Genomic DNA, 24790 nt, shown 5'->3' with positions numbered 1-24790 from the left:
CCTTGTGATTGTTCAAACAGCTTAACTTAGTTTCTGCAGAGAAGCGGCAGGCTTCAGGGTCACTGGCACAGCTGTGTGGAAAGTTTGATCTTCATTTTGTGCCATGGAGGAGGAAGTGGTCAGCATCAAGCAGAAACAGAAACATGGGCATTTAATTAGAGCCATGTTTCTGAGGATGAATTTTTAGCTCCACTAACTACTTAGTGCCCCAGCTGAACGGTGCTAAACTCTTCTGGGCAGGTGTCATTAAGTGGGTTTATGAAAAGCTTTTGTTGAACGACTGCTGCCTATGAAGCTGTTGAACCTCTGGTCAGAGCTGCAGGTCACAACTATAATGAGGAGAGCATTAGCTCTTCCACAGCACACAGTCATCAGAGCCATTTTCAAAATGAAAATACACTTTAGTCTTTTGGGAGTTACAAAGATGGGGGCCATTATTGATACTGTGGCAGCTAAAGCAACATTTTAATGTTGCATTTGGGCCATGTGGAGCTTTTTATTTTTATTTTTATTTGGTTAGATTCATCTATAAGGTGAGACCGCTGAAACGCTGTCCGCTCCGGCCACATCTCATGCTCACTCATCTCAATTCAAACAGTAAAGTTCGCTACAGGCCGCCCCCACCCCCACATGCTGAATTGCTATTTTCTTTGACATGTTATAGCAAACAAGCAGTCAGGTGACGATCATACTTCTTCAACAAATAAAAACTACTGTTAAAAAAACAGTGAAGATGTGAAGAAAATAAAGTTCAGGTTTGTGCCTGTGTAATTCATGGATTTCCTATTGTTGTCATTTTGACTTCTGACCTACATGAAGCACTGGCCTGGGGCCAAGAGGACAAACAAAGGAAATGGATGGACTGAGCCACAGCAGCCACAGCAGCCACAGTAGCATGTACCCCCCCCCCCCCCCCCCCCCCCACACACACACACACACACACACAATGCCAGATCTGAGCATGCGAGTCAAACACAGAAAGAGACATTGGTAGTTATTAATCTGTGAGCAAACTGACCAAACCCTGCCTTTGACATTTACTGGTGAACTTGCTTTAGGGCATAATCCTGATGGTTGTGTTTGGTTTTGTTTCTACGGAAGAAGATCAAAACAGTCAAAAATAAACAGTCATGACTCATTTACTGGAATAGGGTAGAAGTCTGCGCCCTGTTTGCTCTCCTCTTCGTATCTTCCTTCCTCACTGCCGCCGTCCATCGACTTGGAGGTGGTGTTCTTCCCCACTCCCATCCTCGTGTCTTCAATGTCCTCCTCCTCTTTCTCTGTCCCTCCTCTGTCTTGCTCTAGTGTGAACACTGCAGATGAATCCTTGAGTGCGATTACATCGTCCAGGACTGCCACATCTGCTTGGAGAAACAGAGAGAGATGAGAGATGAATATCTGGATTTATAACTTTAAGGGTTCTAATATCCTGACTTCATTGTGAAGCCCTGAGCCCATCACAGAGCCTGGGAGGCTGCCAGCCTCTACTTCTAGTTCATTACAAACCTATGGCGTTTGCAGGTAATTTATTGTCCAGAATGAAGGGCCAAAAAAACAAACATGAATCATCAGTCACTTCTTGGGCCTGTTAGGCTTTTTGTCAAGCAGATTATCAAAGCACTTGTCACACCTGTTTTGATAGGTGATTAGCCAAACTCGAGCTGGTTATTTTGAAGACTGATTAATCATTCAGTCGTTTTGCAAGTATAACTGCCAAGATTTAACTGTTTGCAGCTTCTCGGTTGAGTGGATTTTACAGATACTTTCTTTGCTCCATATTCAAATAAGCTTTGGGTTTGAAAACCTTATACCATCAGTCTGAAGACTTGAACGTGGCCTTTAGAAAGACCTTTTCTGACATTTCACAAACTAATCACAAAAGTAACTGGCAGATTTATAGATATTCAAATTTACTGTTGCAGATTTATACCAATTATAATCAGACAAGGAATAACATTCCTTGGGGAGAAGAACTTTTAACACCATAATAATAATAAAAATAATAGTCCATGTAGGCAGCAGGTGATTGTCTGATAGAGATGAGAAGACAGGAGGAGGCAAAGACAGAGATTATATTGGTGAGTGGAGAAAGACTGAAGAAAGAGACGAGCAACAGAATGAGCTGCAGAGATGATGAAAAAGGAGACAAAGGGTCCTTGTTTGTCCTCACAGGTGTGCTGTGTGTCCAATGAGTACTTGAGCCACATTGGTGGCTTTTATCAATCGATTACTGTCACTAGCATTTGGGACTTTTATGGCCAATGTAACTGGAATGAATAGCACAAAAAAAGGCGAAAAGTTGCCAAGATATCACTGTTGAGGTGGGTCTGCTGCACAAAGAGAGAACATCAGGTGTTCCTGTGTTTGGCATCCCAACCGAAAGTAATTCTACGTATGCATAAAAGTGGATTCAAACTGTTCAAAAATGGCAACACTGATTGAGGACTTGATGTTAAAATATGAGAGAGCAGTCCACAGTGGGAGTATTCATTCACCATTTTAATCAGGGTATATCTGTGATGACAGCTCTGTGCAACTCAACTGTCAAGGTATTTTAATATATGCATTTTGATCTCTGGACCATTATTTATTGACCACTAAAGTAGCAATTTAGTTCAAAATAAAAGTCTCACTGTATGAGAATGAGACATTTGTCCAGTGACTTTTTAGAGGTTTTTTTGCCTTTAAATCTCCTTGAATAATTAATTTGAGAAATGTAAAACCAATCTGACAAAATGCTGTATAAACAGGAATGTAAAAAGAGGAACATGGCTGAAAGTGAAAGTAAATTCTGACATCCTGCTCTTGATAGAGGGTGTGTGTGAGAAATAGTCTAGAACTGAACCTCGCTGATGGAGCATACAGTGAATATGCTTAGTGCAAATTTAACTGATGTAACATCCTACCCATTGGTAGCCACATGCCAGCAACAGACTAAAACTAGTCTATTCTTGGATAATGCGTCACTCATCATCATCATCATCATCATCATCTTCAGACAGAAAACTACTGGAGTTCTGGAGCTCTGAAAGTTCCAAGTCAAAAGACATCTGACAGTTTTTATTCTTAAATTAAGGAGCAGGAGCAAAAGTGGTGGATTGAAAATAATCCTTCACTAAACTATGAATCCTAATTTTACATTTCTTTTCAAATACAGGCTCCTGTTTCTCTGGTAAAAAGACATTTCAATCCAAATGATGACTGAGAGGAATAAATATTCTGAATAAAAAGGCAGATGACTCCTGCAAACATATTGTCTCATTAGGACAGATGCCACTGGGCAGCTCATGAAGTCATTTAAACCTGTGAATAAATAGTCATACAGTTGGGTGAACTTGTTGGATCCCATTCTGTTACCACTCTACCATCATTACTTAATGAGTAAAATTTACTATATACACACATGGTTGCTTCTTCCCTTTGCGCTCCATTTTTCATCATAGATGCCGACATCTTGGTTGTGACATCCTTTTACAACTGAAACTAATAATAATGTTTGTCTATGACCTATTTTACAGGTAATGTGGCTAAAACATAGCCTACCTATGAAAAAAATATTTTTTTTATTGCTTATAAAAAGGTGACAAGACTGAATGCTTCATAACTTTTTCAAACTGCAAGAGCCGTCATTTTACACAAATTAGTTCATTCTAATCACAAAAAACAGCAGGACATCCCAAAGATATAAAAACAGCAGCCACATGAACACAAATGCCCAACTTGAGTTTTTAATGCTTCATTTCCATCAAGGTGTATTAAAGATGTCTGATGTCTTAAGCAAAAACTTTTATGCCACATTCTTGTCCTGCCTCACCACCACCTTTCCTCCAGGTGATGTTCCCTTCTTATTTTTCTTTCCTGTCCCTAACTGCTTTCATTGTAAAATGTTGGGATAGGTGTAATACCTAGTTGACACATCCCATCACTCTTGTCAAGCTGGGCGGCTGGGAGCATCTGTGTGGAAGGGGCAAGAGAGAGGGAGAGGAGGAGGTCCGAGAAGAAAAAGAAGAGTAATAGGAGAGATGAGAAGAAAGAGAAGAAGAGATGGGGAAGGAGGCAGAAGGATAAAGAGGAGGGAGGTGAGACATAAGTTAATTTGACAGACAGCAATTAATCACAAGCAAAAGATATTAGTGACCTATTGAGAGTGCATGTGAATTTGAGGGTGAAAGGGAAAAAAAGAAGAAACTCAACTCATTTCTGTCAGGTGAAAGTGATGATTAACATGTTAATATTTGAAAGAGAGCCTTTACAGTGTTTCTCAATGGCTAAGACACATTTCCTGAAAACTTCCCTCCTTTTCTCTACATTTTCAAACTACATTCACAAAACCTCTGACTCTTCCTGCAAAACCAAACTATTGCCTCAAAACTGTTCAAACTGCTCAAAACCAAACATTGTTGTCAGATCAGACCCCGAGTCAATCTAAATGAAAAACACCACTGAACAGTCATTACACACAACATAGAAAAAAGGAAAACACAACAATCAGATCATAAAGCTGCAGAATTAGTCTTTATGTTCACAATAGGAAAAGGCATTTTGCAAAACAAAACAAAAATCCTGTTTAGCATTCATCTACAGCATCATGTGGATGTGCTGGGTCTCTGATTGTTTCTATCCATAGTGAAACCTCAACAACCTGAACTGGCTTATACGAGTTTCATTTTTGCTACCTTTGCTTATATTATGCAACACAAGTGCATCACAGTACAACATGTGTTTGAGTGGATGAGAATAGGTTTGCAATTTGTGTCTAACAGGTGAAAAGTGCTTCAGGTTCTGACATTAGGGTGACCAATTCAATAAATGGGTACAGGGCACTGAGCATTTGGTTCAGACAATACGGTTTAGTGTTTTAGCAATTGAGAAAAACTGTAATATGTCTTGTTAAGGAACTGATGGAGTCCTCCCAGTTATGCAACATCATACTCATTATGACCAGGAAATACAGACACATCGCAAACAGGAAATGCATGATAAGTTAATAATAAGCTCTCTGGTAAAAAAACCTTTTGACTTCTCAGAGTTAGGACTTTTTTGGGAAGTTTTTTTTTCCATCTTTTATTTCAATTTTGTTTATGTTCTCCTGTAACACTTAAAGTGAAATTCCGGCGTAAGTGTAAACCATGGTCAAACACACCGTAACACCGAGTTAGACCCCCCCTCGAGAGATCAATTTGCCCGACCGCTACATTCACGAGATCCACCAACTTCAGCAAATACCGCATTATCGCCACACACGGCGCTGTCCGGATCCACTGTCTGACCGCAACCAAAACGCCACCATTTGCCCAAAATAATGCTCAGAACTGCACCAAATGTCATCAATAGTACACACAGGGTCCCAGCACGTAGTACGAGTTGTCAAACATCTGCTAGCTTTGCCTGTTTTCTTTAGCAAGGAGATGCAACTCAACTCACCTACTTCTCCTCCGGGAGCCGCTCGTTGGTGAGGAAGCCCTGACGAGTCGATCACCGAGTGCACCGGAGTTCCGCAGCTCTTAAAAATGCTCATTTGCGCCTATATCGTGGCCAGCACTCGATAATAATAGTTATAAAGTGATATGCAAGATAAAAAAAAAAAAAACTCTGATTGTATTTCCATGAGGTAATTGTTGATTGAGCTGCGGAACTCCGGTGCACTCGGTGATCGACTCGTCAGGGCTTCCTCACCAACGAGCGGCTCCCGGAGGAGAAGTAGGTGAGTTGAGTTGCATCTCCTTGCTAAAGAAAACAGGCAAAGCTAGCAGATGTTTGACAACTCGTACTACGTGCTGGGACCCTGTGTGTACTATTGATGACATTTGGTGCAGTTCTGAGCATTATTTTGGGCAAATGGTGGCGTTTTGGTTGCGGTCAGACAGTGGATCCGGACAGCGCCGTGTGTGGCGATAATGCGGTATTTGCTGAAGTTGGTGGATCTCGTGAATGTAGCGGTCGGGCAAATTGATCTCTCGAGGGGGGGTCTAACTCGGTGTTATGGTGTGTTTGACCATGGTTTACACTTACGCCGGAATTTCACTTTAAAGCTTTTGGCTAGTTATAATTAATATTTTGGTTTATTTTCTTTATTTGAAAGACAGTTGTATATTGATATAGACTGATGTGATAAAAACCCAAAAGACTTTCTAAAGACTATCAGATGGCCTATGTGAACAAAAATCAGATCATTGCCACATTTGATAAGCATTAACCTGCAAGTGATTTGAAAATCCCTGAAAAGAAACCAAGTGTCAAAATAGTTGCATTTTCATCTTAGTAAATAGCCCATCAGTAGAAATGCCTGGATGAATTAGTAGATGAGCTGGGAAAACACTTTCATGTAAGGATGGGACTAGAAACCGGTTCCAGTTGAGAACTGGTTCCAACTCTTTTTAAATAAACATCATCATTTGTCTTTTTGCTCATCAACTTACTCATCGATGCTTTCCACTTATGTCTTTCAAAAAAAAACCAACAACGTTATGCTTTTACAGGAGGCAGTCAGCGTGAAGAACAAGGAGGGAGTCGAGGAAGTGATCATAGCGTGTGGAGACAGGACAAAGAAGACGACTGTCACCATGCAATGATAACATCTGCTGTGAAAGCAGTTAGCCATGTTTGCCATGTTTTCCAGTGTTCGGAGACTAATCCACACAGAAAATCCACAGGAATTGATAAGCAAATCCATACAGAATTGAATCTCTAAGCAGAATCAACACTGGCCTTGGTATCCATTAAATCTCATCAGTTCCCATCCCCGCCAGCCTGTGGCCCCTCAGTCCTGTGAGTTGTGTGACAGAAAGTATCCCAGCAGCCTCTGGTGAAGGAGAGCCACGTTACTGTAGCATGACATTGTCAAATGCCAATTTCCACTGTTGCCTAAGAGACAGAAACACTCTCCTCGTGTTTTCTGTCCGTCAGTGCACGGGCACACGCACACACACACACACACACAAACACAAACACACACCCACACAAAACCACCACATCAGACAACCAAGACAAAACAAGGGAGACACAGGGAACTGGAGCGAGAGAAGAAAGAGCTCAGAGTGAGTTTGTGCAATTATGCAAGAGGAAATCTGCTGTTTCATAAACAGAACAAAAAAAACTTTCACATAATGTTAAATTTCTGACATATAAAAAACAAAGAATGCAGGAAAAGTGTGTTATATGTGGTTACATGATCTATGGATCCCGGCCTCATCAGCAGATGTTTGCATCGGCAGTTTAATTTGTATGTAAGTAAAGAAATTCAGTGTCCCCCCTCCAGGTGTTAGTCTGTAGATCAGACCGTAAACACAATTGGCAGGGCTAACCGTTACCCGGTTAACTCATAGACTGTATATAAACTTTAATAGCTCAGTGACCGCTCCGCTCGTTGGGGTCCCACTCACAAAAACAGTCTGGGCGGCACAAGCGCTCTAAGGTTCCGGTTACGTGTTTTTTGTTCCGGTCTTCAACGTTAGCATCAACGTTAATAAATCGATGCCAAATCGTCACGTGATGCATCGCGATGCATTGCCACATCGATGAATTGCACCCACCTCTACTGGACTGTTAAATGTACAAAATCTAAAGCTCAGCTCACACCTTCACTTTGTGAAAAAAACTGAAAGATGTTCCACCAGAGAAAAGGAACACTACTACACAGCAAAAACACCTCCACAGTGCAACAAAGGCACATTTCAAGGTCCACAGAACAGATGCATCAGAAACTAGACGGTACAAATTAGAACAGAGGGCAATCAGATTATGAAATAAGCCAACTGTCTGTGAAACATCCCCACACAGCAATCCACAGAATGGTCCGATCAGATACACCTCAAGTTATCTCCATTCCTGTGTCCCGTCATGAGGCAAACTACCCCCCTCTCACCTGCCAACCCACTGAGGCTGGCAGTCAGATTAGCACCTTAGTGCCAGTGTTAATTTCTGTAGTCAGGTTTCATCTGAGGCTTTTGTTCAGCCAACTATCTGGTTTTGTAATCCATGTACCTAAACCAGGCATGTCCAAACTGTGGTGTTTGTTCCAACCGAGCAGCAGGACACCGGACCTGACTCATTCAATCAACTGATCTCAGTCTCCAGACAGTTGATTTGTCAAAAAAACTAAAACCTGCAGCCACCCTTTGTAGCATAGTTTGGACATGTCTACTGAGACTTCAAAAGTAGACACACACTTTATGTACAAAAAGTTGAACTTAAGTCATTTGCTGACTAAGCAATGAGCTTCCCCTCTTCTTCTATACAACAATATAAAGCCTTAAATAAAGAAAAATGTATGAAAAAAACAAACATATGGCTGTATGAACTTGAAGAACTGACTGACTGAAGGCTGCTCATCAACCTCAACCCATTAGATAAATAATAGCTAATAAGTGATACTTATGCTAAATTGTGTAAGAACTGCATTTCTTTTTCTTTTGTATTTCTAAGCCAATGGTAAAGGCACAGGAATTGATTGCTGACAAAAAGACTGTGATAGAACTTATTTAAGTCACTGATGCACAATACACAGAAGTGTTACAGAGATCCACCGTCACTGCCGTTATGTGTCAATAGAAATGAATGAAGTGGGAATAAAGTCAGGGCTCGTGTGCAGCTCTACTCAAATGACGGCAGCCAACACTAACGTGACAGGGAACATGCAAAGGGTTCATATTACATCATGAGGTGCAAGGTCAGGTGTACATTGGTCAACTCCCTGTCAGTGAGTGCACAGGTGAACAGAGATAAGAGCTGGTCTGAGGTCAGTCGGGGACAGCAGGCTGCCTCGCTGCAGCTGTGACCTTCAGCTAATTAACTGATATGTCACACATGAATGTAATAAGGAATATGAACTAAAAAAAAAATCTAACACTTTCAGTTTATAGTAAGGTAGAAAAAAAAAGATTGTTGAATAGTTGGAAGAAAATCCAGCTGCCCTCAAGTCAACTTGACTTGGCTAAACGTGACCTGGATGACCGAGGATCTTCAAAACAGAGAAGCTGTCATGAACAATTTCAAAGCTGGAATCGGCAAATACATTTTTGCTTACTTAATCTAATAATTCTCATGACTGCTGACATTTCCTAAAAAAAGAGGTTTTCTTGTATATTTTGCCATACTGTATAAAAGAGTTCAGTCAACTATTAATGGGGTTATTTGCTTTGGATTGGTGAAACACTGAGCTCCACCTTCAGTCTGAGAGGTAAGATACAAACCACTTGGGGAGGTTTGTGGTTTGAAAATAATCTTTTGGACACTTGACTCTTCATGTCACATGGTTTCCCCCTTTCTGGTCTCAGCATGCACCTTTCCCCCCCCAAGTCAGGCAGACACTAACTGGGGGGGAAATGCACACGCTCGTTTGTTGTATAACACCAGATTACTGTGGCAGCTGTCAGTGGCAATGAGGATCAATATGATTCAGCCACTCAGAAACACCCAAAGCTCTGAGCAAGACGTGCACATAAGTGAGCCTTTCTGGTTTTGCAACTCAATTATACCAAAGCAGTTCACTGGTTTGAGTGAGCCACTTTAATTGGATTATGTATTTTTTTCCACAGCGCAGCCGTGCACACACGGAAATATCGGCTTTTATTTGTGTTGATCAGAAACAGCTGGAGTGTTTAAGGCTAAAACTGAAAACAGGTTCATGTGCAGCTGTGAGGCTGCAGCTAAACACTAATGGGTGCTGGCTGAATATGTAGGTATGTCGCTGGGGGTTGAGGGGTGGATGTGGATGAGAATGTTGTCGGTTGTTTGGGTCACCTATCTATAAGCACTTTTTGCTTCTTTGGGTTCCCTTTCATGTACATCTGTTGCAACTGCATGTGTGTAACATATTTTGAATTTCTTACTTACGTACTTTAATAAAATATCTGAATCTCAATCTGAACGTAAACATGCCAACAATGGCAATTTTTTCACAATGATAAAAAGGTTAAGTGTTGTAGCTTAGGTTATGTTTACAAAGAAACGATCAGAACAGAAAACGCAAAAGTGGCGTTGCATTCTCACTTTATATTTCGCATTTAGACGAGCGTTTTTTGGGGGTAATCTGCGTGCAAACAATTACGCAAAGGTTTGTGGAATCCGCCATGTTTGTTGGTATTTTCCTGCACTGGCGCATGCCTGTGACGTAAATGCAGACCTTTGCATTTTAACCCTTTACACAGGAACACGACGGTAGAGTGTTTTTAAGATTTACACTCTTTTTTTGCTTTTTTAAGCCCCAAAAACGCTGTCGCTGTCTAAACGAAAGGCACATCCAATAAAATACTTTGTTGCTTTCACCTGCGAGCGTTGTCGTGTAAAGAAGGCCTCAGTGTCTATAGAGCTCGCTACGGTGGTGCTTCAAGAAAAATCAGGAGATCAAAGGTGAGTCATCATGATTCACCTTCTGACTACCGTGAACCTCTGACCAAAATTTCATTGTGAACCATCCAATAGTCACTGAGATAGTTGACATCACATGAGGAGGTGATATAATAATAAAAAAGTCCTTTCCAAAAAGCTGAAAACATGATACTGAATAAGTCTCGTTTCTCTGGTAGGATGTCGGTCCATACATGGAAGCCTCATCCACCACGTTAATGCTGCGTTTCGTCGTGCTTTGTGTTTCAAAGTGGAGATGTTGCACTTCACACTTGAACTGTCCACTTTTCTTATAGGTTGCTCCGCCACCCACAGCCTTGGGCATAGTTTCCATGAAGCCCAGCAGGGTTGTTTAAGACTGAAGGCATCCATTGTTGCTTGAAGCTGATGAAATCCTTTTAGCCTACATGAAGCAGATTCCTGCTGTTTGGCTCAGTGGGATGACCACTTTCATTTGCTTGTACAGTAACTGTGGAGACAGATTACCTTCACTCAGCCCCTCAAGAGCTTCATGATGATCGGCTGAGACGCTGAACCCCAGAGCTTAACGCAGATACTTCATGTTTTTACACCAAATAAAGTCACAGTCCAGTTACATTAGAACTTGGTCATCAGAGATCATGTTGTGATAGTTTCCATTACACAGGTCAGAGCTGCAGCTGAGCAATATGACAGTTCAGCGGTATTAACATACAGTAGTTCTATAGAGTTGAGATACTAAAGTTAACGTGGCCCACTTTCTCATGCACACTGCTGGTAGTTTTCAGTAGTGATTAAGATGTTTTTCAGTATTTTCTCACTAAATGAATGAAGAAATATCTTACATTTCTGGCTCACAGCTGAAGACCAAAATACATTTAGGCAATTATGATTCAAAACCAAGAAAAGCAACAGTTCTTCACAGGACAAGGTGGAACCAGAGAACAAACTGACGTAAATAACTGAAATGTTGATGTTTTTTCTGCTAATTGAGCAATTGTTATAGCTCCACACATGGTCTAGGTTTTTAGGTTTCTGCAAAATATAACTACTACTGAAGTATTAAAGAGTGTAAACAACAGTTTCTTTACCGATCAAATCGTCATCAATATTTATGCATTTCGATTTCTGCTAAATGAAATGACTGAAACTAGTAGAGCACTTTGCCATCAGAGATCTGACAAAGCCAATGTTAAACAATATACAACTGAGTGACTCAATTTGATCTAGATCTACTTTGCATATAAAAGAACTAAACAAAACAGACATAACTTGCTACGTGAAGGTCAGAGAAGATTATTTGAGCTCCTCCAAGTTGCTTCATCAAACACGTTAGACCAACACAGCTCACGTCACAAAATGTGCAAACGGGGCAGGACAGACAAAATAAGTAGCAGCACTGAGACAGATAAAGAGACAATCAGCTGAGGACAGATGTGAACACTCCTCACACACAGACCTGACACCAGGGCCAGAGGAAGATACAGATCAAGGACAAAGACTCACATCAAGGTTTCAATGTGCAACCGGGTCAAATGGTTGTACATGTAAAACAGCAGGAGGCTGGAAGGTGAAGGTGAGGACTGAGAGGAGGCTAAGCCAGCTTTAACACAACAATAGACTTTACTGTGTGAGCAGCAGTGGTTTTCCAGTACTCCCTGTGACCACGGCAACATGATTCATGTCTGCGGACAGCACGCTCTGAAGAGTTCAAATATTAACTTGAATAAAATATAATTATCCATTAACTATACTTAATCAAAGGGTTTGTTTGTTTAGGATTAAATACAATTGATGTGAAGATGATGGTTGTCTTTGTTGTCTAATAGTTGAATACCTTTGGTTATGTTCATGTGGCCTCTGAAAGGTCGAGATAGGCAGTTTACAATAATCAAGTAAGTTATTGAGTGATTAAAGGTGTACAGAAATGGCCGTTTGTCCTGTTTGTCGCGCCGAGTTGTCACGAGCTGCAACACGAGTTTACCCGAGTAAGGAAAACGAATTTGATTGGTCGTTATCGAGCGGGCGGGATATTCAAAGCTTGGGGCGAGCCCGAGCTCCGTGTGTGTGTGCGTGTGTCAGACGTTTGAATGACGGATTACGGATCCAATATCAGTGGCTGGTGAATCGTGTACAGGCTGACGTATAATCCGTGCGCCTGCATTATCCAATGCGAAAAAAAAAACTACACTAAAATACACACTTTCATCCCGGATTTACTCAAAAATAGAATTTTGCACAAAGTTTGGCCTACAACGTCTGATAGATGAGTTATTACACTAATTTTATGACCCAGAGTGGGCTTAAATTCAATTTTCTTTTCTGTACACCTTTAATGGTTAAATTAATCAGCTGGTGGATTCCAGATTCTTGGAAGGGAGTAGTCACTAGTCACTGCTTTTCTTGGATTATAGTCAACTGAAGGATTTGGGGTTTGGGACTATATTGATCAGATTGAACAAGACATTTAATTGGGTTAACTTGGAATTAATCAGCAAATGAAAATGAATTAGTAAATTGCTCCCCTAAACACGTGTGAACACTGTTGTTGTTGTTTCACATGTGATTTAATTTCACTGTATGTGGAGGCACATGGCTGGCAGTGTTGTTCAAATGAGATGGCTCAATAAGAGGACAGACCTCAGCTGGATCAGTATGTACACAATACAACACAGTGCAGTTAATTAATGATGCTCTTTACTCTGCTGCTCACTGTGCATTCGTCATTGGTGCTGCTGCTGACACAATCTTCATGGAACTTGCATATTATCTGCATCACTGCTCTGTTTCCGATCAGCCTAAGAAAACAGTACAATATTTAATTTAACCTTAAAGCAGAAGTAAGTGGTCCCAACTTACGACTTTGTAGCATTCCAGGCAACCCACTCGTGTTTTTCCGACCTGTTTTACCGGTGAAAGTCACTATAACGGCCACTCGTAACTTCCGACCGGTGAACTCGTACCAGATCGAACTGGTACCACTTCACGGTCGGAAAAATACGAGTTTCCTTGAACGCACCATAACAGTCCTCGTCCCTACGTCGCCACATTCACGGCGTCCCTTGGCTGCACACACAGCCCTGCATGCCGTTCTCTCTCCTCATTGGATAAAAACTGTAGGATACGATAAATGTTTTCTCCTCGGCTCAGAGCAGAGCAGAGTGACTGACAGACCCGTGTTTCGGTCCAAACACTCTATGTAAGTGATTGCTGTCGGAAGATATAACTATTTAAGTCTTACATTAACACAAATATATCACTTACTTCTGCTTTAAGTACTGTAACACCTTTCTTGGAAGCACCGATTTTTTTTCCCATATTGATTCATTCGTAACAGTTTAAAAAATAAATAAATCAACTATTCTTTTAGTCTGTAAAAGATCTGAAAACAATGAACAATGTTTTGATTACAGACAACCTCAAGATGTTAAAGATGACTTTCCCCCGAAGAGAAAGAAAAACACAGACCCTCACATAAAAGGAGCTGAAACCATTAATGTTTAGTATCTGTGCTTGAACACAACTTAAAAAAGGACTGATTCAACTAGCCTTTTTATTCTGTTTTTTTTTTTTTTTTTAAACTTTAACTAATTAAATGACGAATGAGTAATTAAAATTTTTAGTTGAAGCTCTGTCTGCAATCTGGACCAGAGAGTTTTTTAAATGACGTGACAATTTGTTCAACAACCAGATGTGCTTCAAGTTGTGTAATAGCTGTTTAAGTCTCTCCATCAGCATTGCTTGTAAACCAGAGGAAGCAAACAGTCACTGCCATCTTTATGCTAAAACTACAGTGAGGTAAGAGCTACAAAAACATGGAAGCTACAGAAGCCAAAAACACTGTCCAGTGAAGACAAACCTGTCTTAAACACACAAACACTAGGCTCAGCACCAAAATATGATTAATTGTAACTGCCAGTAAATCAATAAGAAGTCCCAAATGGACACTTCCAGTCACACAAATCTTTAAAATTCAGAGTAAAAATCTATTGAATACTCATTTATGCACAAACTCATTACACTAGACCAGATGTGACCCAGTTAAAACTACTTTTTTTTTTGCCTAGTCATTGTGCATTACACACACACATGGATGGCCTCTGAAGGGCTGGAGTAATTTTGACATAGGATTCATTCTGAAGCAGCCAGTGTCAGGGCTTCTTTGGTGCTTTAATTTAGATGAAAGTAGTAAAACTGGTTACAACTGCTGGCTTTATGTTGTCAAGTCCTTGTTATGTAACAATTACGCCGTGATGGCCAAAGGTGACATACTTTTCGGCCATTTAATCCCCATGTTCCTGTAATTCTTTCATGAGAGAAACACACTGACAGTTTAGTGTTACACCGAAGTAACACACCTGTTAGCAGTGCTGAAGGAAATAACAGAAGAGAAGATAATTTCAGGGTGTACTATTTAGAGGTACATGCTGAAATGTAACCATTTATCTCTCTCTCTCTCTCTCTCTCTCTCTCACACACACACAAACACACACACACACACACTCACACACACTTTTAAACAGTACAGTGGGAAGGCATGACCCAGCACCGCAGTGTAATCTTAATCACATGCTGCCTACAGCAAACAGGGCCAGGAATCCATTTCTGCGACCCAGTTCAGCTTGGTGTGCCCGTTCCTGGCCCAGCCAGCCCCCGCCCCCCTTTTTTATTTATACTGTAAAGTCATGGTGTCTAAAGAGTTACTAAAAAATCATGAGGAACAGGTTTTCAACCAAAGATGGAGGAAAACAATGAGGAACTATGCAGGATTTTCACCTTAGCTATGCCTTAACCTTAATTCAACAGCTCCAGAGTCCTAGTGCTGGTTAAATCAATGACTTGTAACTTGTTCCAGGGAGATGGAGGCTCTCTGCCTTCCACCTAGCGTCTCTGGGCTGAAAACCAACCTTGTAAGATCAGAGCCTCCGACCCGGTGTCCCAGCTCTCGTCTCTGCGGCACCATAACCAGTAATCGCTTGTTTATAACAGATAAGACTACACAAATACATCATAATGTGTATACGATTTAAAAATAAATAAAATAAAAAACGTTATCCACCGCTCCATGGATTGATTTCTCACCGGCTTCATTGAAAACAAATGCACATGGGCAGGAGGAGGAGAGACCGGGCTGCACAGTTTCCCCTTTAGTGTACAAGCTGCACAGAAACTTCTCTTCCTGAGAAACTCTTCTTATGCAGAAATTGAGAAGAACAATATGTTTATTATTAACCTGATTCAGAGATCACTGCCTACGCAGCTCCATGCACTGACTTGCTGAACAACAACAGGAGGAAGCACCTGTACCCAACACCTTTCAGGATGCCTGGTTTGCAGAAGTTGTGCTGACGACTGAAAGATGACTGTAAGCTGCAAAGGTGTGATTAAGCTCTAATTACAGTGTGTATGTTTTAACTTGAATTATGTTATGTCTGAATGATGGGGTGTGATTAAGTATGACATAAGGGACTTACCAGAAACTAGATGATCTTAGATGTGGATAAATGAAGCAACATTATGTACTGTACAACATTTTTGTAACCAACAGTATCATCAGACCACAGACTGAAATAGTGAAGGTGTTTGACCCACACATCAGGTCAAGTCAGTTTTTTCTTTCTATAGGATCACATTTTTTATCTCTAGGCCCTTTATGTATAGGACAGGTCTAGACAGCACTCTTTAAATAAGTGACTGAAAAGTTTCCACCATTCTCACAATGAGCCAGCACCTGGCAACAGTGGCAAGAGGAAAAACCCCAGAGAAAAGACAGGAAGCAGGGTAGGTGGAGAAATGTACCTGTGCAGAACGCATGCTCCCACATGACTGGACCTCCTGGTCATCTTTATCAGTTTGTTCTAATTTATGCCATGCCATGAATGTCAGATGGCATGGCATTCATTCCTCAGACATTCCTCCATAAAGTAGAAGACGACTGTTGCTGGGACCAGATCAGATCAGCAGGTTTACTGGACTATTACACCTAACCTGTTCAGCTGGTATCGGTTCCATTTGTGTGCCTTTCCTACAGTTTCATGTATATTTGCGCTATGAAAAAGCAACTCGGCAAACAACCCCTTCTTCCACATCTGGTTAAATTTCACCTCGTACCTGTGTAGGATGGATGGCGCAGAACCGGCACCGCACACTAGAGGATGACATTTGTCGGGAATTCCCGCGGGTCACGTGATTCCCGTGGGATTCCCGCGGGTCACGTGATTCCCGTGAGATTCCCGCGGGATGGGAGTCAAAATTTTATTGATCCCGTGATTGGGACGGGACGGGAATAAAAATCAACGGGAGCGGGCAGGAGCGGGAACGCCATTAATAGATGATGATTTTCAGCCGTGTTAAACAACCAAAAGGTCAGATGCGTCCATGTTTGTAGTCATCTTTCAGTGGCACTTTTCTCTTCTCTCTTCTACTCTTTCACTTAGCAGCCTTGGTGATTTTGGGCGCCGCCTTGATTAAAAGGCAGATGTAGCGTCTTTTGCGAGCATTACTTTCAATATAGACGCGCGTCATGTGCGCTCACAACCCAAAGCGACGCCGTAGCGGCGCGCATTCGGTGTTGTTTTTTCGTGCACATCCGACCTGCTTCTCCTCCGGTGTCCGGTCTCGGGTTGTGTCTCCCGGTGTCTAAGCACGGCGACCAAGCATTGATAAATACAGCGTGTCCTCCCGTGTTTCAGCTGGGTCGATACCGCGGGGCTATTTAAAAAAAAAAAAAAAAAAAAGCGCTGGTCGCGGTGGAGCTGAGAACAGCTGAGTTTTCTCTCCTAAAGCTGACATGTGGTCGGGTCACAGCCTCACAGTGCACCCTTAATTAATATTTCTTCAACCTTAAAGCTCTCTGTCTGTCCACCAACTGTCCTGACTGTCCCTGAACATCACACAGGGACATGGAGCTGCTTGTGTGACTGGATACTGAGTTTTAATGTTTACATCAGGCTGAGTTCAATAGGGTTTATACTACTGTAATTTAAGTAGTTAAATAATAAGATATAATTCATATCAGAGTTAATATCATATAATATCATAATATATCATATAAACCCTGACAACAATGGAGGGAGGTGGAGGAGATGAAGCCGTTAAGTGTGAGCTACAGAATAAAGTCAGGAATAATGAATAAAAAATAAAAACGGGAGTGGGATGGGAGTGGGAGTAATTTTGAGTGGGAGCGGGATGGGATTGGGAGTCATTCTACAGGGGTGGGACGGGATGGGATTTATTTTTTTACTCTGGCCCGGGATTGGGACGGGATGGGATTTTTTCTCTGGGAGTGGGATGGGACGGGAGTGAAAATCCACTCCCGTGTCATGCTCTACCGCACACACACCAGGGTTGCACAAGGCGAGAAACAATTTACCAGTAACAAAACTAAACACCCAGCACGCAAAATCAAATGTGCACGGACTGAACTGCTAATGACACCGCAATAAAACCTAGCATACATGATGAATTTCTAAATGTATAAAATACAACCGGATCTGCCCTCAGATTTCTTTCAGAGCATCATCAGGATTGCTTTTACTGTCCCCAGAAAACTTCATATTTCAACCAGTTACAAGTACACACTGCACCTGAATGTCTGCAACCACATACACACTGAACCACCTCACTTGTTACCTGTCTAGAGATGCGTTGTTAATAGTCTAACAGAGGGACAAATGCATGTAACGACTGTGCTTACACAATGGGACCCTATACTTCTTACTGGAATTTACAGGCTCACACTCAAGAGTGTTGGGAAAAGTCACACACAATCCTAACTGGGCTGTTGAACAGCTGACTGCTCAGAAATGTCTTGACGAGGGCGGAATGAGGTGTGGACATCCTCACCAGTACACCACAGCAAACTTGCACTTGGATTATATAACAACATCCCTCCACAAAGAAAACAGTGGTGTAAGTGAAGCTCTAAATACTGATAACGAGTGAGCTGAGATATCACAGTTTGACTGACAACAGGACTGTTCCTCCATCTTTCTGTGACATTTTCTTTGCCACGTCCCAGAAGAAGAATATTTCTGTCTTTCCATCATTACAGCTGGTAAACGGAGTGATTATTACGAACCATCTTAGGCTGCTCAGATGAAATGTGCCATTTAATTATTGTTTTATTATCTTAGATTTGTGAAATAAAACCATCTGTATAATTGCTGTGTGTGTGTTTTCATTAGTGCACTTCTTTGCACTCCAAAATTCAACAACACAGCAGTTTCCCAGGGGTGCCGAGGTTTTGCATATAGCTGCGTTGTGACCTCACAAACACTGTGGCCAAGGGAGGCTTTACCAAACAACATCACTCTGTTTCTTCTGCACTCTGCAAATTTGACTTTACCTTTTTAATAAAGTGTGTTTGTTGCGAACAGATGCACAAGAACACATACTGTAGGCACACACACACACACACACACACGCCACGTTTCCAGGAACACCCCCCATCATCAAGAGCCAATAAATCCTAATGGCCAAATAAGCTCGCGTGCCAGATTGTGCTGCCTAGTAGCTACAGTTTGTTACCAATTTTAGCTTTGTGGGTCACATAAAGTGATGGAGAACAAGTGATGCATGATTGGCCTCGCTGTTGTGTCACAATAGATCCCTCATGTCTGGAAACCTTGAGGCATCTGACATCCACAGCATAAAGATAAGTGGTTCCTGTGTGAAATGCGTTTTTCCACGCTGGATTGTCGTGCTAAGTAAAGATGGGCCAGATAACTTAAAGGGGTAGGATCGGTTCGGCTAATGTGGCCCAGCGTTTCACGGTCACGCTTTAGCATCAGGAGACACACGGTCATCACGCCGGTGGGCCCGTGTAGTCCTCCAGCTACCAGACAGACACCTTTACATCTCTGAGCGCTTTAACCGCAGCCGGCTCGAGTCCGGCCGCGGGGACCAAAGCACGCCTCTCCTTGTGCCCTACTTCCTGACATCCACATGTGTGTTAAGTCTGTCTCACGGGATTAAAAATGGCACGTTTTGTGCTCACCTGCGTGATGAAAGAGAAGACGGAGCCCACTTCCCTGCTCAGCTAACCGTTGGCTTGTCCCCGTGGTTTGTGTTGTTAGAGCTGAGCCGCGAGCGGAGGGTAACGCTACGGAGAGCGCGGGCAGATGAGGAGTCGGCGGCGGCGGGACCGGAGAGAGGAGGAGACCGTCCTCGAGCCAGAGGCTTCCTGCACGAGCTCGCGAGCCGCCACAGACGACGGTGTACACGGAACGACAGACGCGCTGTCCGTGGAGGGATCTCTGCCTTTCATAAAGCCACGGGGTTGACACTCGTCATTACGCACACCCACGTCCCCCCGTGACGTCAAGGACCAGCCTCTCGCCCGGCCTCGAGCCGCGGCTCAGCCAATCAGCAGCGACCCCAAAGATGACGTAGCCGTACGTCGCTCCGCTGTATGGACCCGGAGGCTGTTATAGTTTTTGTAACAGGAGTTTCTTGCATAAGCAGCGGTCGTTTCTCCTCTGTTGCCTAACCTGCCCCCTGTGCTCGCCTCCTCTGCGCCTTCAGCCTATGGATGAACCGGCGAGTGATGCCGGTGGCTCAGGAGGCCATTGTCAGGAGCAGCATTTTATTTTAGTCTGTCTCAGGCGGCAGGCCACCTGCTCATGGCCAGGTAAACATGATCATGGCCAGATAAACACGCCCCACAACGATCAGTGAGCCCATCATGAAATGTGTCTTCCAGACTCTGTGCATCACTGTGAATGCTTTCGTTAATAATTAGCCTATATAACTGAACCAAACATATTACACAACGGGCCTCACGTGGTCACAGTCAATAAAACTAGATTATGGTCTTGGATAATAATAAGGTGTCACCTTAAGGCTATTTTCATTTCACTTTCTATCATGCTGGCACAGTGCATTTCATAACCAAATACTGTACCTTATGCAACTTACCATAAATTATGCAGATTATTGGCCACACTTAACCTTACCTTTGGGCTTGCTAAAGGTCAATTTAATAATAACAAAAATAATAATAATTCATTGTCCAGTCCAGAAATCAGTGAACAATGCCTGTCACATACCCCTGACACCTAAAATAAACAGATGTCATAAATAGGAAGTATAAAGCAGTGTAAGCAGATTCCATGGTTCCCATTTGCTTGTGAAGCATCCTTTTTATAGTATTTGTTGAGTCACGGTTGACAGTGGTATTAGTTCCTGTGGAAAGTCCTATCAATTCACTTATGTTTGGTGCAGGTAAATGCAGTGAAGGGACACAGTGAAAAGGAGAGCTGGCAGTTAATTACAGTATCTTTAATCAACCGACATCACAACGGTCTTACCGTACTGTACATAATACTGCAGCACTTTAGATTCAGCATGCTCAAAGATATTGAGGAACCAAGATAAAGCCTTAATTCAGCATAAAAGGTCACCCTTTCAGTGGTCTGTTTGTGTCCTCACAGTAGGACCATACAGACTCACTTCTCCAATCTGACCAGCTAAACATAATATTTCAAAATACAAAAAAAAGGAGAGAAATCTTTGAATAATCCATTTAAATTATGTGAGGAACTGAAACATGATGTTAAACTGATTAACATAGAGATTTCTGAAACAAATATTCAGTTGTGGTCCCATCCCATCACCCAGTTCAGTACAGAGGAGACCAATACTACGTGGGATATATAACTATTCACTATACATATATACATACACACTGGTTTCCATCAGTGTTATATCAGGTGCCGGTATCTACACTGCCTTTATTTCAGGCGCATATAATACATAGTCATAAACCTGTAGTGCAAGCTAATTCCACATCACATATTTCAGGACAAACATGCTTTAGTTCATTTCCTTTTGTGTGCGTGAGTGTGTCTGTGTGTGTTTGTGGGTGTTCATGTATGTGTGTGTGTGTGTGTGTGTGTGTGTGTGTGTGTGTGCTGCATTTTTTTGTGCTTCATCCAATTCACTAAAAACCCTCAAGCAGGTGTGTGTGTGTGTTGATGTGTGTATGTGTCAGAAAGAGAAACAAGGTATATTAGTGTTAAAGCTAGTGTCCTTGTGTGCTAAGGTCAGTGGATTATTGTAAGCCTCTTCGCTCCTTGTTGGTTGTTGATCCTTTTTGTCTGATGATAAAAGCTCAAGGAGACTCATGTGTTGTCTCATTGAGAACACAAACACACACACCAAAAAACCCACACTGGATTGATGAGAATTTTACCCAGGAAGTTCTTCTTCAGTCTGTGTGAGTCCTTTCAATCCAGAAGCAGTTGCAAGATACAGTTAAGGAGTGTGGTGACAAAAGGGAAAAGAAAATTCTAGTTTCTGTTCTTTTTTTTTTTACAGTACCTACATTATGTGCCAGATGGGAGGGTGTCATGTTTGAGTGTGGAGTTTGAGGCGGTGGGTGGGCTGCATTTGTGTGCAAATTGTGCACATGGACTAGTGAAGGATGGAAAACACCTGCGATGGAGGGCATCTTGAATCCTTATATCACATTCTCAAACAGCTGCATGGAGTTCATGATGTTCTCATCCTAGAAAGAAAAGACAAAACATACAAAAGTGTCACCAGAAGTCTGACATTTTCAAGTGGATTTGTTCACAGCCGTGGACAAAAACCAAGACTTAAAAGCATGGACCCAATGCCATCAAGAACACAAGATAACTTGGACCATGCACACTGGCACTTTTTGCAGTTATTTTGAGAAGTAATAAATTCAGTATTCAGCTATTATGAATATCAATGTTCCACCCTGTCCCGTTATATCAACATTCCTGGAGGTTTGAAGCCTTCCTGGTATTGAAGAATACCACATACTGTCATGTTTGCGCAGCTGCAAAGTTTCAGCATATTTACTGACCAATGTTTGAATTTGAGGTAAATTAAACACAGATAATATTTACTTCTTATCTACTGCCTGGAGTCTGAAGTTCCATGATGAGTACAGGCAACACAAACACAAAGTTTAATCTTCTATGAAATGGCCATTACAAGTCTCCAAATAGTTTGTACATTCCACAGCAACAGCACATATTTGCATCATTGTGTCCACACCCATCCATTACACCAAGAGGTATGACTGCAGTCATGTAGTTTCATGAGAGACTGCTGACTTACCCAAACATAAAGGCTAAATCATGCAGCAGAGATACACCAATTCCCCCAGGCATGAAGAAAGTCCTACAAGGTGGCATACAGTATTGTGCACATCTTACATAGACACCACCTGTGTTTGTTATCCAATTAACTTTGAATTTCAAAAAACAAATACGAGTTAAGATCATATCTTTCAGAAATGAACTGAACCTTACTGCATTAGTGTTGAAAACAACACGTCTTAAGCTGAAAAATGTTATTATAACTATTAAGCTTTAGTTAAGAAGTTATAAGCAAAGCACTATTCCTACACTGATACCCTTTAGTCTGTAATTTTCAGTAACACAATTATCAGTGTATCCCTAATGTGTTATATGATTGTATTTTCATACTTGATAAATTATGGACAAGATTTCTTTATTTGTCACTTCTCATGTACCAATGTACATAAAAAAAAATGAAATACTGTCCCCTCAACAAGTATCAGTACCACAATGAAGAAAGATACATAATAAGTATAATAAGATATAAAAGTATATACTATAGATTATGATTAAATCAATTACAAGTTTTTATAAACTATACAAACCTAACAACTCTTACTGTTTTTAAGTCTATGAATGGTTTCGGCTCTTCCTATGTTGCTGACATGGTCACGTACACCAGGCAGACCTCTGAGATCATCAAATAAAAGTTGAACCTTGAATCTACACTTAATCAGCTCATGGTGATTCCTATGATCTGGAATAACCTCCCACTAGAACTCAGCTCTGCTACAACTGTATCATCGTTCAAAAGCAGTATTAAAACGTATCTTTTTACACAAGCTTATACATTGATTGATTGGTACATTATTGATTGGTATGCTTCCTTTTATTATTATAATAATGTTTCTAATCTTCCTCTGAGACGACTGTCTTTTGAGGTTCCTATTTAATGACAAAAACTACAGACAGTTAATGACTTTTGTCTTGAGTCTTGGTTTTGCATTTGTTTATATTGGTGTAAAAAGAAGTAGGGAGGAGAAGTAATGCAGCCTTTCTTCCTCTGATGTGAGCCTATGTATGTCTTGAATCACTTCATACAATGAAGTGTCTTTAAGTATTTGTGTAACCACACTGTGTGAGAGACAACACATAGAGATGGCACAGAGAAGACAGAGCATCAAAGCTGAGTGTGGTTTTAATTCAGCCTGACTATCATAAGCAGAGGAAGAGGAAGGGTGTGGGGATGCTACAGGATGGGAAGGAGTAGGGAAACATGAATGTGGATAATTTTAGTCCGTGCTTGATTAAGCAGTGACATGTTGTTGTTACTGACACTGAACCAGGGTCAGTGGCTTGTTGTACACAGTTTGTGTGAAGAGTCATTGTGAACGTGCTGCACTCATCTGTTTGTGTGAATGAGTGCGTGGAAATGTGTAGTCACCTTCTGACAGGTCTCAATGAACTCTTCAATGGTGACGACACCATCTCGATTTTTATCCATTTTCTGTGGGGAGAGGACAGAAGGACAGACACGTTGGAGGAGCTTTGTTTTTAACTTTGTGATTTTCACTACAGTGAATACAGGCTTAGTAGCACTTTATCTTTACTTCACTTTAGCTTGTTGTGCCTCTTGTCAGGCCACCATCGTAAATAAGAACTCATTCTTAATGATTCTCCCTGATTTAAAAAAAAAATATATATATATAATTGTGTGCTTTTTCATTGTATGAGTTCAGAACCTGGAAGAACTTGTCCACATGTTCGGAGGGTGCTTCATCTCTCACGCTGGGGTATGTGTATCTACCCATCATGTCGTAGATTGACTTCATTATTGCCAGCATCTCCTGAGAAGAAGCAGACCAAGACAAAGTGAAAGAGTTTAAATATTTATTTATCATTTTTCACTATAATTGTACTTATGTAAAAAACTCTAAGATCTACCATATGAATGAAACCAACTTTACAGCCATGAAACTAGCTAAGTCAAACATGGCATCTCCAAAGAATAAAGCAACACAACCAGTCAGAGCCTTAACATCACATTACCCTGGATGTTATGTAGATAAGACAGAATGTAATGCAAGACACAGACGTTTCCCAGGTTTTGCAGGTGTCTCTACTAACACATATGACACATACAAAATCATATGACATCATCAAATGTATTCTAATTTAACTTAAGGGTAATGTGTTGAGTAGATAAACTTCAGTTTGACTAGTTTGACAAAACAAACAGGTCTGTTGGAAATTGCCAAAGTTGAGATAAAAGAACCAAACACTGAAGAAAATATTTTAACAGATAATAACATTTTGTTTTCAGAGAATGAAGCCAAAAAAATTTGGTTTTAAATGAAGGTTTGTTTTACCCACTGACTGATGGAGTAGTTGTTTTGGACTATTTAATT

At 41.3% G+C, this 24790-nt stretch overlaps 2 protein-coding genes across 8 annotated transcripts in view; both read right to left on the bottom strand.

The window, feature by feature from the left end:
* The window catches only part of slc23a2 (solute carrier family 23 member 2), a 37908-nt gene extending 18300 nt beyond the window's left edge, over window positions 1-19608 (bottom strand). The window contains exons 1-3 of one of the 4 annotated variants that reach the window (XM_085787356.1): window positions 19325-19608; window positions 3906-3954; window positions 1144-1364 (exon numbers count right to left, since the gene is read on the bottom strand). In XM_085787356.1, coding sequence (XP_085643482.1) covers window positions 1144-1364; window positions 3906-3954 — 270 coding nt within the window. In that variant the 5' untranslated portion in view covers window positions 19325-19608. The remainder of the gene's footprint in view (window positions 1-1143; window positions 1365-3905; window positions 3955-19324) is intronic. The other 3 variants (XM_085787357.1, XM_085787359.1, XM_085787360.1) reach the window with 3 other exon arrangements.
* Window positions 19609-20582: 974 nt separating this feature from the next.
* The window catches only part of kcnip3b (Kv channel interacting protein 3b, calsenilin), a 42659-nt gene continuing 38451 nt past the window's right edge, over window positions 20583-24790 (bottom strand). For all 4 annotated transcript variants that reach the window (XM_085787377.1, XM_085787378.1, XM_085787380.1 and 1 more), the window contains 3 exons: window positions 24125-24229; window positions 23827-23889; window positions 20583-21835 (listed from right to left, as the gene is read on the bottom strand). In XM_085787377.1, the coding sequence (XP_085643503.1) occupies window positions 21788-21835; window positions 23827-23889; window positions 24125-24229 (216 nt within the window). In that variant the 3' untranslated portion in view covers window positions 20583-21787. The remainder of the gene's footprint in view (window positions 21836-23826; window positions 23890-24124; window positions 24230-24790) is intronic.

Source organism: Trachurus japonicus, chromosome 9 (genome assembly GCF_045865225.1).
Source record: "Trachurus japonicus isolate A0001 chromosome 9, Traja_1.0".
NCBI classification, from domain to species: Eukaryota; Metazoa; Chordata; class Actinopteri; order Carangiformes; family Carangidae; genus Trachurus; species Trachurus japonicus.
Note: the sequence above shows the minus strand (reverse complement) of the source record. Positions and strands in the feature narration are given on the sequence as shown.